Source organism: Phyllobates terribilis, unplaced genomic scaffold, assembly GCF_046119375.1.
Source record: "Phyllobates terribilis strain yellow unplaced genomic scaffold, ASM4611937v1 Scaffold_5__5_contigs__length_657084704, whole genome shotgun sequence".
NCBI classification, from domain to species: domain Eukaryota; kingdom Metazoa; phylum Chordata; class Amphibia; order Anura; family Dendrobatidae; genus Phyllobates; species Phyllobates terribilis.
The window spans coordinates 273,337,582-273,351,188 of NW_027362765.1; the positions used below are offsets into that span (position 1 = coordinate 273,337,582).

Here is a 13,607-nt window from a genome sequence, read left to right on the forward strand (position 1 = left end):
CCCACGCTCACTACAAATGACTGAGTTTGGAGTGAACTTATATGTGATCCGTGTGATGGAGAAAACAGAGTTTTAAATACCTGGCCTGTAGGTAAGTAGTTTGAACAGCAAACTGCTGTGAATTGCTTCACTGACACACTAAAGGAAATTTTTAATGGAGGCCAGAAATGGCAGTATTTTCTGACAACGTATATGTGATCCGTTTGACGGAGAAAACACAGTTTTAAATAGCTGGATTTCTAGAGCTGTAATATGGAAAGGACCTGGCTGTATTCTGCAGTGCCAACAAGCAAATGGCGCAGAAAAACGGTGTTCTCTGGATTGCTTTTTAAGCAAATAATGAGGATTAAGATCCAAAGAAAAGTATTCCTGGCCCCTGAGACCTGGGCCTTTGTATATAAATATCTAACAGCAGCAGAAGGCAGAATTGGAATGGAGCCTCTTGTGCTATGTGCACTGCAGTCTGCTATAAACCCTGCCTGCCTATATACCCTGCATGCCTGATATCTCTGCAGATGGATTAGTTAGTCCTCAAAAGGACTGTTTGTTAAGATGGATATGTGTAATGTACGTTTTTTCTCCCTACACTACCTAATACACAAGCAAATCTCTCCCTGACGCAGCAGCACCTCTCCCTACACTGTCTAATTCCTGAGTGACTGTGATGAACATGGCGGCACCAGGTCTGATATAGACCTGATGACGCTGTGCGGCCAGCCAATCACTGTAATGCCACAACCAACATGGCTACGGCATTACAGTGAGTGGCAGGCAATCCCTGCATGTTGATTGTCGCTCTAAAGAGCGCCAAACATGCAGGAAGGGGACCCGAGCTCCCGCCGAGCAACCCCGGAAATACTCGGCGAGCGTCGAGCATCTCGAGTAGTGAGATGTTCGGGCAAGCACCGAGCAGTAGCGAGCATGCTCGCTCATCACTAGCAGCAACAGCTCTCACTTCCTCTGGATGTCTGATTTGTCCGCAGGAGAGGAGAGCAAAGCCAGCGCTGATTGTCCGCAGGGATTACATGACATAACAATGTCATGTGATACCTGGGAGATCCAGTGCAGATACATGGCTGGAATGGGGCCGGCACTGGAGGTGACTATAGGTGATATTATTGTACCGGGGAAAACATAGGGATTCAGAAGGGGTTGTCTGAGTAGTGTACAACCCCTTTAAAGAGAATTTGTTATGTAAAAAAATGCTATTAACCTTCAAATATGGGTTTCATATGCAGGTTAATAGCATTCTAAAGGTGTCCTGCCACCTGGAGGACATTATCCTTAATTTCTCCAATTTTCAATCATAGAGGCGTGCCTACAGTCACCGCTCAGTACATAGTGAGCGGTGGCTATAACCATGCACCATCACTGACTGACAGCCGGCTTTGTACTGATGCACTGTTGAGTCAGCTGTCAGTCGGTACCGGGGGCTATGTATTGAGTGGTAATCGAAGCCGCGACGGCCGCTCCTCTATGACTGAAAACTGGAGGCCTCTGGGACAAATAAAGTTCAAATTAATCTCATATCTGTAAGGTTAATAGCATTTTGGGATGTGACAGGTTAGCTTTAAATTGGTTGTGCCCCCAGTGTGTTGAATATAATGCAAGCATACTTACTTCCGGACCAGCGCAGATGTCATGACATTGTTTATGGCACAAGAGCAGCCTATTACTGTCAAAACGTACTATGAAGACTGCAGATCATCAAAGTCCTCTGATAGTCTGCAGCGCTTATGTCCATAAAAAATGTGATGAGATTGCTGGGGAACACAGCAATCGGAGCGAAGGAGTGCCATTGGTCCAGGTAAAGGGTTTTCGTCCTGAAGAAAAAGTCTGGAATGACTTTGAAATGCGTTGACTAAAAAAACAAAAATAAAATATACAATTTTATTATCCCACAATTTTGTATCTTCATTACCTATCAGCAGCGTGGATAAACCAAGTTTTGGCTCCTTTTTTTTCCTTATCTCTGGTCAGGAGACCCGTGAATCTGCAGCAGCTGTTCATGCGTGTACATAGTTGTGTGTGACACAACCTTCCCAGGTTAGCATAACATTTTTCCTCTTGTTATTCTTGGATGTGATTGGTGTAACAAGTAAAGCAAAAGTTGGCACAACCTGTCCGTGTTCTACGACTTGAGTGAGGACACTCATATGTGGGTATGTGGGTTGGTGATTTTTTTTTGTGCCAGGACTGCATCTTGGCCCCAGTCCGGTCCTGCTGAGCTTACTCAAGCAGGTGGTGAAATTAAGTCATAGCACTGCGCTGCTCTGCAGACCCGCCATTGAAGAGGAGATGGAGGCTGTGTTGCCAGGAATCAGGATTAGGTATGATCTATCTTTATTATTTTTTTATATTATCCGGTTGTGGGAGCACATACTATATATAAGGGGCTGTGGGGGCCATCATACTATATACAGGGTGGTCCAAAAGTAGGTGGACAGAAAGTGTAATAAGGATATGAAGGGGGAGATTTATCAAACACTAAATTGCAGCCGCCTGTCTGGATCATCCTCCAATAAACCATCAATTAGACGTGGACGATAAGTTTTCCACCCAATAGATTTCAGGATTCGCATGATAGAAGCTCGTGAAATTCCCAATTCCAAAGAGGCTCTTCTGGTGGACTTTTTTGGACTCTGAACAAATGTTTCAGCAACAAGTTGTTTATTATCTTCCGTACAGACTGTTTTGGGTCGACCAGTTTTTGGAGAATTAAGAATTGAGCCAGCGGCATTGAATTTGTCACAAATGTGGTAAATGGTTTGTTTCTTTGGGGCTTGAGTACCAAATGTTTCAACCCAATTTGCTCTAATGGTTTCAGCATTTTGAAATTTCCAATACTCTGTTAAAATCCATTTTCTTTGATCTGTATTTAAATTATTTGCCGTTATGTGTTATCTGAATTATCTGAAAAGAAAACAGATTTGGGGGAGATCTATCTGTGAAAACTAGATCTGTGAAACAGGCTCAGTTGCCCTTAGCAACCAATCAGATTCCACCTTTCATTTTCCAAAGACTCTGTGAGGAATGAAAAGTGGAATCTGATTGGTTGCTAAGGGCAACTGAGCCAGTTTCACTTTACACCATGTTTGATAAATCTCCTCCTTCATAACCTTTATATAAGGGGATGTGGGTGCCATCATACTATACATAAGGAACCATGGGGGTTATCAATACTATATATAAGGGGAAGTGGGTGCCATAATATAATGTATAAGGTACTGTGGGGGCCATCATACAGTATATAGGGAGCTGGGGGTCATAATATAGTGTACAAGGGTGTGTGGAGGCCTTCATACAGTATATATTGGGCTGCAGGGGCCATCATACTGTATATATGGTGCTATGGGGGCCGTTATACAGGATATAGGTAGTTGTAGGGGCCATCATACCAGTTATAGTGAGCTGTGAGGACCATGATATAGTGAATAAGGAGCTGTAGGGACCATCATACAGTGTATAGGGAGCTGTGGGGACAATCATACAGTGTATAGGGAGCTGTGGGGACCATCATACAGTGCATAGGGAGCTGTAGGGACCATCATACAGTGCATATGGAGCTGTGGGGATCATCATACAGTGCATAGGGAGCTGTGTGGATCATCATACAGTGCGTGGGGAGCTGTGTGGATCATCATACAGTGAGTGGGAACTGTGGGGACCATTATACTGTGCATGGGGAGCTGTAGGGACCATCATACACTGTGTGAGGAGCATCATACAGTGCGTTGGAGAGCTGTGGGGACCATCATACAGCACGTGGGGAGCTGTGGAGACCATCATACAGTGCGTGGGGAGCTGTGGGGACCATCATACAGCATGTGGGGAGCTGTGGGGACCATCATACAGCGTGTAGGGAGCTGCTGTGGGGACCATCATATAGTGCGTTGTGAGCTGTGGGGACCATCATACAGCACGTGGGGAGTTGTGAGGACCATCATACAGCACATGGGGAGCTGTGGGGACCATCATACAGTGTGTGTGGTCCATCATGCAGTGTGTGGGGAGCTGTGAGGACCATCATACAGCATGTGGGGAGCTGCGGAGACTATCATACAGCGCGTAGGGAGATGTGGGGACCATCATACAGTACGTAGGGAGCTGTGGGGACCATCATACAGCACGTGTGGAGTTGTGAGGACCATCATACAGCACATGGGGAGCTGTGGGGACCATCTTACAGTGTGTAGGGAGCTGCTGTGGAGACCATCATACAGTACGTAGGGAACTACTGTGGGGACCATCATACAGTGCATAAGGAGCTGTGGGGACCATCATACAGCCCATGGGGACCATCATACAGTGCGTGGGGAGCTGTGGGGACCATCATACAGCACATGGGAGCTGTGGGGACCATCATACAGCACGTGGTGAGTTGTGAGGACCATCATACAGCACATGGGGAGCTGTGGGGACCATCATACAGTGTGTGGGGACCATCATGCAGTGTGTGGGGAGCTGTGAGGACCATCATACAGCATGTGGGGAGCTGCGGAGACTATCATACAGCGCGTAGGGAGATGTGGGGACCATCATACAGTACGTAGGGAGCTGCTGTGGGGACCATCTTACAGTGTGTAGGGAGCTGCTGTGGAGACCATCATACAGTAGGTAGGGAGCTGCTGTGGGGACCATCATACAGTGCATAGGGAGCTGTGGGGACCATCATACAGCCCATGGGGACCATCATACAGTGCGTGGGGAGCTGTGGGGACCATCATACAGCACGTGGGGAGCTGTGGGGACCATTATTCAGCACGTGGGGAGCTGTAGGGACTATCATACAGCACGTGGGGAGCTGTGGAGACTATCATACAGAATGTAGGGAGCTGTGCAGACCATCATACAGTACGTAGGAAGCTGCTGTGGGGACCATCATACAGTGTGTAGGGAGCTGCTGTGGGGACCATCATACAGTGTATAGGGAGCTACTGTGGGGACCATCATACAGTGCGTAGGGAGCTGTGGGGACCATCATACAGTGCGTAGAGAGCTGTGGGGACCATCATACAGTCCGTAGGGAGCTGTGGGACTATAATACAGTATTTAAGGGGCCACTCAGGACATTATTTCTTTTAAATGGATGCAGTATTAGTTTTGATTGTGTCTTTGAGGGGGCATTATTACTTTTGGGGAGGGGCATTGTTTCTTAAAGGAATACTCAAGGGTATTTGTTGCATGGAAAGGACACTTCGGATGTTATAACTTTCAAAACAGCATATCGAGCATTATTACTTGCTAGGTAGCATAGTGGGGTCCTTACTACTTTCTATGGGACGCTATTATTTTTATATGCTCCCGCTATCTCGCACATTATCTTTGTAGCACAAATTAGTGGAAGGGTAATCATAGTAATGACATAATATTTGAAGTATTGGGTGTTACGGATCCGGGTGGTGGAACCTCTGTGCTGCGGTGCAAGGAGGGACCCAGAGGGGCGTAACTAGGTATCAACTCGGAGCGACCAAGGTCGTACGGCGGCTCAATCGACTCAGTGACCAGGGAGGGTCCGAGCAGAGGGACCAGGTGCTACTCTGGGGACGACCTTGTAAGGGAGCAGGTGACTCCCACGGTACAGATGGCAGGGAACGACCGGTATTGCAGATGGGCACAGCAGGCAGGCTGACGAGTAATCCGGGTAGATGGACTGGCAGACATGGCAGGCGACAGGCGGGAGCCTCTAGGTAGGCTGTCAGGTGGTCACGGCAGGTGACAGGCAGGAGCCTCTAGGTAGGCTGCCAGGTGGTCACGGCAAGTGACGGGCAGGAGCCTCCAGGTAGGCTGAGAGGTGGTCACGGCAAGTGACAGGCAGGAGCCTCCAGGTAGGCACGGCAGGTAGCAAGCAGGAGCTTCCAGATAGGCACGGCAGGTAACAAGCAGGAGCCTCCAGGTAGGCACGGCAGGTAACAAGCAGGAGCCTCCAGGTAGGCACGGTAGGTAGCGGGCCAGTGCTTCCAGGTAAGCAGGCGGGCAGAGCCCATAGACAGACTGGCGGACTGAACGGAAGACAGACTGTCGGGCTGGAGAGTAGTCAGGCTGGCGGACTGGTAGTCAGGCTGGCGGGCAGGACTAGTAGTCAGGCTAGCAACGGGACCTGAAGGCTGAAGCAGAGGTAAGTACACTGTGCAACAACTATTGCTCGGGCACCTCCATTTTGGAGGAGGTGCCTTATATATGGGAGGACCTCCGGCTATTGGCCGGGGACTCCTTAGGACGGCGCGCGCGGCCCCTTTAAGAGGGAGGGAGCGCGCGCGCCCTAAGCACAGTGCCCGGGAAGCTGCGCGCGCCGGCATCAGCAGGAAGAGGAGCGCCGGAGGACGCCGGGCGGGGAGCGCGGCGGTGAGAGGGACGGCGTCTCTGCCTGGCAGGGGGCAGAGACGCCGATGCTACATTGGGGTTACTGTTCCACACCAGAAGAGAAGGCAGCATGGGGAGGCTGTGCAGGTTAGGAATAGATGGGGACGGTGCTGGAAATGTGAGGAGTCAAATGTATCTATGTTGTAATCTCTGCAGACGAGTCCTGGCTGGAAGAAATTGTTATGGTGGTCTGGACCAAATCAAATAGACGAGAAAAGTAAATGACTCAGTCAGAAAGAATGACATTTGTAAGTCCCTATAGTGTACAGTTGAAACCAGAAGGTTACATACACTATATAAAAAGACACATATGCATGTTTTTCTCAATATCTGAAATGAAATCAGAATAAACCTTTCTCGTTTTAGGTCAATTAGGATTATCATATTGTTCAAATGTCAGAATAATGAGAGAGAGTGTGTTTTAAGGTATTTTTATTACTTACTGCAAAGTCAAAAGTTTACATAGACTAAGATTACTATGCCTTTAAATAACTCTGGACTGCCTATGTGATGATGTCATGTGTTTTGAAGCTTCTGAAAGGTTTTTTTTTGCAACATCTAAGTTAATTAGAGACATACATGTGGACTTATTTTAATGCGCACCTGAAACACACTGCTTCTTTGTGTAGCATCATGGGAAAGGCTAATGAAATCAGCCAAGATATCAGGAAGAGAATTGTGGACTTGCACAAGTCTGGCCCATCCTTGTGTACACTTTCAAGATATCTGAAGGTGCCTCGTTCATCTGTACAAACAATTATACGCAAGTACAAACAAGATGGGCATGTCCAGCCATCATACCACTCAGGAAGGAGACGGGTTCTGTGTCATTGAGATGAACGTACTTTGGTCCGACATGTGCATATCAACCCAAGGACAAAAGCAAAAGACCTTGTGAAGATGATGACGGAAGCTGGTAAGATTGTGTCAATAACCACAGTGAAATGAGTACAGTATTAACATGGGTTGAAAGGCCACACTGCCAGGAAGAAGCCATTACTCCAAAAGAAACATAAAAAAGCCAGATTCATGTTTGCAAATGCACACAGACTTTAAAGGGGTATTCCCATCTCCAAGATCCTATCCCAATATGTAGTAGGCGTAATAATATTAGCAAATACCTACAATTAGAAATGTAGTATAGTATTTTTGATTCACTATCTCTCCTCATGTGCAGGCATTGCAGGACCTTAGGTATCCATGGTTACGTCCACTGATAAAGTGACAGCTAGCTGCTAGTGGTCGTAACCATGGATACCTAAGGTCCTGTATTGACTGCACATGACGTAAGTCGCATAGCGAATCAAAAATACTATACTACATTTGTAATTGGAGGTATCTGCTAATATTATTATTATTACACCTACTACATATTGGGATAGGATCTTGGAGATGGGAATACCCCTTTAATTTTTGGAGACATGTTCTGTGGTTTGATGAAACTAAAATTGAACCTTTTGGGCATAATGACCATTGTTACATTTGGGGGGAAAAAGTGAGAAGCTTGGCAGTCTAAAAACACCATCCCAACTGTGAAACACGGGGGTGGCAGCATCATGTTGTGGGGTTTTTTGGAGGGACTTGAGCACTTCACAAAATAGATGGCACCATGAGAAAAGAAGATTATGTAGCAATAATGAAGCAACATCTCAAGACATCAGCCAGGAAGTTAAAGCTTGGGAGGAAATGGGTCTTCTGAAGCATACTGCCAAAATGGTAACAAAGTGGCTTAAGGATAACAAAGTCAATGTTTTGGAGTGGTCATCACAAAGCCCTGATCTCAATCCTATTGAAAATCCATGGGCAAAGCTGAAAAGGCAGGTGTGAGCAAGACGACTTACAAACCTGGATCAGTTACACCAGTTTTGTCAGGAGGAATGGGCCCAAATTCCAACCAACTATTGTGAGAAGCTTGTGGAAGGATATCCCAAACGTTTGACCCAAGTCATTCAATTTAAGGGCAATGGAACCAAATACTAATGAAATGTATGTAAACTTTTGACTTTGCAGTAAGTAATAGAAATGCCTTAAAACATTCTCTCTCATTATTCTGGTATTTGGCAAATATTAAACATCATGGTAATCCTAATTGACCTAAAATGGGAAAGGTTTATTCTGATTTCATGTCAGATATTGAGAAAAACATGCATATGTGTCTTTCTATATAGTGTATGTAAACTTCTGGCTTCAAGTGTATATATCTCTACTGTAATCACTGTAATATGGTTGTCAGGACCGGTATCTACCACTATATGGTCACCATACGGTGGTAATATCAGTCTTTTCAATAGCGTTTTTTTTCACTAATTTCGTAACATCTTAATGCATTACAGTCATGCAGGGCTACGTGTATGGCTGTATTATTGGTCTTGTACAGTGTGTGCTATGTAGAGGCAATGATCATATTATAATATTATATACTCACTGTGTAGTGTGTAGTGGTAATGGTAGAGGACATTGTGTAGCAGTATTATTTTTGCCTTGTATAGTAGTAATTTTGGTAATACTGGTCTTTGTATAGTGTATTTTAGGTTAGCAACAGTGGTATATTGTAATTATATATGTATAGATCCTCTTGCATCTAGGTTGTATGGGGAAACATGTACTTTGGGGCTTTGGCCCCTGATCTTTTAGGACCCTAGCAACTCCCCTGATGTATTATATGGTGTAGGTAGGAACTGGAAGACAGTAAGATGGTATTTCCAGAAATGTCCTTTTTAAAAACTGTTGTCTCCACTTTGTGTGTGGAAAAATTGCCTGACAGTAGTACATCCAAGAAGGGGACTTGGCTTGAGGGACTATTGACCGTGAACCGCAAGTTGTGATCATTTGAATTGAGATATGACTTGAAGTTTTGAATATTGGAGGTATCACCATCCCAAACAATCAAAAGATCGTTTCATAATTGCGAAACCACATTATATTGTCAAAAAACGGATTCCTATCAGAAAAATAAAAGACTCCTACCACCATGTCATATATAGGATAGCAAGAAATGGGGAAAATTTGGAGCCCATCGGGGCGCCTAATATCTGGAGAAAAAAAATTAAATAAAACATATAAAAAGTTATGACTTAAAAGATATTCCAATGCAGAAAGAATGAAATGTTTCAGATTAGGTAAATAGACACTATACATGTCAAGGTGGTACTGGATGGCAACACGTGCAGTACAACTATACAGTACAACATGTATAGTACAATTATACTTCTGTGTGACCATGTTTCGGGTAGGAGCACGCGACCTCTGTCTCTCCATCCGAGAAAAATGGTTTGATTATTCTGATCAGACTTTTATCAGAGTATGATCAGAGTGGCAATAGTTTTTCTCAGAGGTGAAAAAAAAATTTCTTCATCTTTTCCATTCGGTTAGTCAGTCCACAGATCCATAGGCTTGCATTGCCAAGTTTGATCCGACACTCGGATCAAAATTGGACATGTCACTGACTTTTTTCCTCAGACCTCTTAGTCCAAAGAAAGAATTGTGCAAAACATGTCCATAGCCCCATAAAACAACATGGGTACGAGTGTTATCTGTCAAAAACCACGGATAGCACTTGTCCAACATAAATGGTCGTGTACACGAGCCGTAGTACAGAGTACATGTTTTTTTTGTGCAGAAAAGTACAGTGTACTATGCTTAACTGCGCTTCAAAAAATATTAAAACGCTATTTATACATTCCTATAGGAGACTTAATAAAACCAGCACTATAGATTTTTCTGTAAAAACTAAAAGAGGTGAAAAGGATTTTATTTTATATGCAAATGAGGGCTCCTTGGTGCACCCTTGGTGTGGCCAAGGACTTGGTGTACTAACACTGCCTAAAATACCTTGCAACGCACCTCCCCTTAGCTCGACTGACAATGTTCTCTTGCCCAGAGCAAGTGCTACTTGAATTTAATTACTAGCCCTGCGCACGCTCTCATCCCCCGCTTATGTCTCCATCAGCTGACCGCTACTGTGGGATCCTTGTGTGTAGTGAGTTTGGACTGCAGACAGGAGAGGGGGGATGAAAACCCGCCTGCACTGACACAGTGTGCGCACTAGCTGGGCTCCTGCAGTGTTGGACGCGCAGGGTTAGGGAATCAACTCTGCTCAAACACATTCTGTCAATCAAGCTAAGAGGAGGTGTGAGAGTTTTGAGGGTGACAGACTTTCTTTAAATATAGTCCATTTACAGTGGTGACCGATTATCATGAATGAGGGTTCCTAGGAACATGTTTGTTTCCCAATAACCCTGCAGGCGGAACAAAACACTCATACGTTGGGTGAAATAAAATAATTTTTAAGGTTGCTTAAAATCATCGTTCTCATCAACACATCATTTTTGGCAGCAAATCTCTTATTTACACAGGACAATCTATTACCATTTTGTACATGAAAGTGTGGCCAGCCTACCTTAATGACCAGTGTAAGGTAGTTCTAGGTTAGATTAATGCTGCAATTTTAAAAAGATGCAATTGTATGTCAATTATATTCTGCTTTAGAAGGACTTGTTTTGTTTTTTTTACAATTGAGGTGAATAGAATTTTTTCTTCTTCACCAAAGATGGCATCATATCTTTGGTGATGATGTGACTGATAGAGTCTGTTTGATGTGTTGAGTTCCCTGTATGGTGAATTTTATAAAAAAATTCTATTTTGGGATGCTGATGTACCTCTCCGGGCTAAGATAACTAGTGATAAGGTTATATGATCTCATATTACTGACCACTGCAACACCTAGCGGATTGCACTGTTACAGAGAGCAATAGTTATCTGCTATTGCATACATGTGGACGATCCCAATAACACAACCAATTTTCATCTTTCTGAAGCCTTTTTACCTCTAATTTATCAAGCAGCCAGTGGTAAATATGATACTGATGGGCTGTGACTCATGAACTACTGTTGTGTGCTTCTCCCCCAGGCTAAAATTTGCCAGCCATCCCCTGGGCATCTGATTGGTTCCAAATTTATTCTGCAGCAGGACAAAGACCCCAAACATTCAGTAAGTGTCATTAAGAACTATCCTCAGCATAAAAAAGAACTAGAAGTTGACCTTCACAGAGCCCTAGTCTCAACATCATTGAGTCTGCGTGGGATTACATGAAGAGACAGAGGGGTTTGTACAAGCCTACATCCACAGAAGATCTGAGGTTAGTTCTCCAAGATGTTGGAACAACCTTGCTGCTGAGTTCCTTCACCACCTGTGTACAAGTGTACCTAGAAGAATTGATGCTTTGATGCTGTTTTGAAGGCAAAGATTGTTCACACTAAATATTGACTTGATTTAGAGTTTTCTTTTCATTCACTTTGCACTTTTTTAATTGATAAAAAATAAACATTTAACACCTCTGAAAGCATTCTTACACTGCAGCAATTTTTCCACAGCTGCCAAAAACATTTCCACAATTCTGTATACAGTATATATAGTGATTGAAATTAAAAAGTTGAAAGGAGATATGTTTCATGTCCCACCCTCGTATTATGCCTGGAATATTGTTTTCCAAGTGAACAGTGAACGGTCTGGGCAACTTTTTAACTAGGACTTTGAGATAGTTTGATTTGGCGCCCCACCAGCATTCCCCTGGCAGAACAAGTTGTTTACTGGCTATTCACAAAGAAGACCATTGGTGCACTGAGGACATTTCCAGCAGTCATACAGTGCACTTACTTCAGGAAGAATCTACAGAGAAGAAAATATGTCTGATTTCACAGGGAAAAAAGAATACCAGGAATTATTCAACCCAAGGGCATATCTAGATTCGTATTTCCATCTGGGCGCAGGGTCTATGGGAGATGAATATTTACAATTTGTACTCAAGCAACTGGCGGAAACATTTAATTCAGGTGGGTAAGATCATGGTTGTTGTTTCCCAGGTAATGAAATATTGATGGTCTATGCTAAACTGAACTTGAATGTTCATAGGAGGGATGGCTACAAATATACTGTTTGGTGAGATGATCATTCATTCAAATGTTCTATATTGCTTGACATCATTGACAAGTATTATACGTTATTATACTCAAATTGGATCGTTTTGTAACCTTAAGATTGCCATAGAAATTTGTTAAGCGAGATCAGCTGTTCCAGAACTGTCTGTGAGCGGCTTTCACCTATATCCTTCCTGAAAACAGATCCATGCTTGTCTTAGCCAAATGTACAGAAGTATGAAAAGTGGGGGGAGTTTTTTTTTCTTTTATTAAAATTCCACAGGATTTGTATCAGTTATTTAAATGGGAACTGTACTTTCAACAAACTTTGTATAAACCAATAGTACAAGCAAATATAAGAAATGTCTAAACTTTTTTTCACCTCTCCCTATCTCCTGAACACACCATTCACTCTGAAGAACAGATTAAAAAGAATCTGTGGGGCGTGGCGTGGCTATGGAGGAGTGAGGACGTGGAGCAGTTCAGCTCCTGCCTGGGTGATGTCTGCAGACCCAATTAAGAAACACTATTTATCCCTAAATGTCAGCTCAGAAGTGTCCCAGCTCTGGCCAAGCTAATAGACGTCCTTCAGTGGTGCCTGCGACTGGTATTTCCCGATATCTGAGGAGTTCTACGGGCCTCACACCAGAGCTAGCAAGCTCTCTGACTGGAAAGAAGATGGAGGATGAAGGAGCAGCATTAGCTACATCAGGGACTGTGAGTTGCATAAATAATACTGTTGGGACTTATATGATACAGGCCTCTAAAGATGATAACCAGGGGCAGAAGAAGACATCTCATGCTTTTTATTCACAAGCAGTGAGCAGCTGCTTGTGACGCGCCCCCTGGGCCATGTTGGGCAGCGTTGCGCATGCGGGGAATACCCGGAGCCGGATCTGATAGGGGTAGTAGTCCTCGTGGCGGTGACCCGGTCCGTGCCCAGGGTGTCAAACCAAGTGGCAGAACTTAGGATAAGATGTTATAGAGTTCGACTACGCCACCCGTGGATTGCGGTCAGTGGGGACCGCCGCTGCACTGCAGACCGCTGAGGCTGATGTTATTTGTGCAGCTGCGAGTGGGATGACTCCCCACGGGAGGAGTATTGCCTCAGGGCAGCTATTGTGGAGATGATGATGGGAGTGATGGTGTGGGTGTCCCAGTACTGATGGTGCAGGTGCGGCGATGAAACACAGAGGCTTGAAGTGCAGTTTCCAAAGCTTTACTCACAGTTGTTGCTCCGGTCACTTCGGCCAAGAGTGACCACCCGAGCCGTGCTGCGTTCACCAGGGGAGGGACTCGGTCAACTCCCAGGCAATTCCGGAGTGTGG

General features: G+C 44.6%; 1 protein-coding gene and 1 long non-coding RNA gene across 2 annotated transcripts in view; one reads left to right on the plus strand and one right to left on the minus strand.

The window, feature by feature from the left end:
- Positions 1-13,607, minus strand: part of LOC141272949 (uncharacterized) — a 73,489-nt gene that overhangs the window by 22,436 nt on the left and 37,446 nt on the right. The window lies entirely within an intron of this gene.
- Positions 1-13,607, plus strand: part of LOC141272948 (nicotinamide N-methyltransferase-like) — a 58,777-nt gene that overhangs the window by 11,677 nt on the left and 33,493 nt on the right. The window contains exon 2 of the mRNA XM_073684174.1: positions 11,273-12,195. Coding sequence (XP_073540275.1) covers positions 12,048-12,195 — 148 coding nt within the window. The 5' untranslated portion in view covers positions 11,273-12,047. The remainder of the gene's footprint in view (positions 1-11,272; positions 12,196-13,607) is intronic.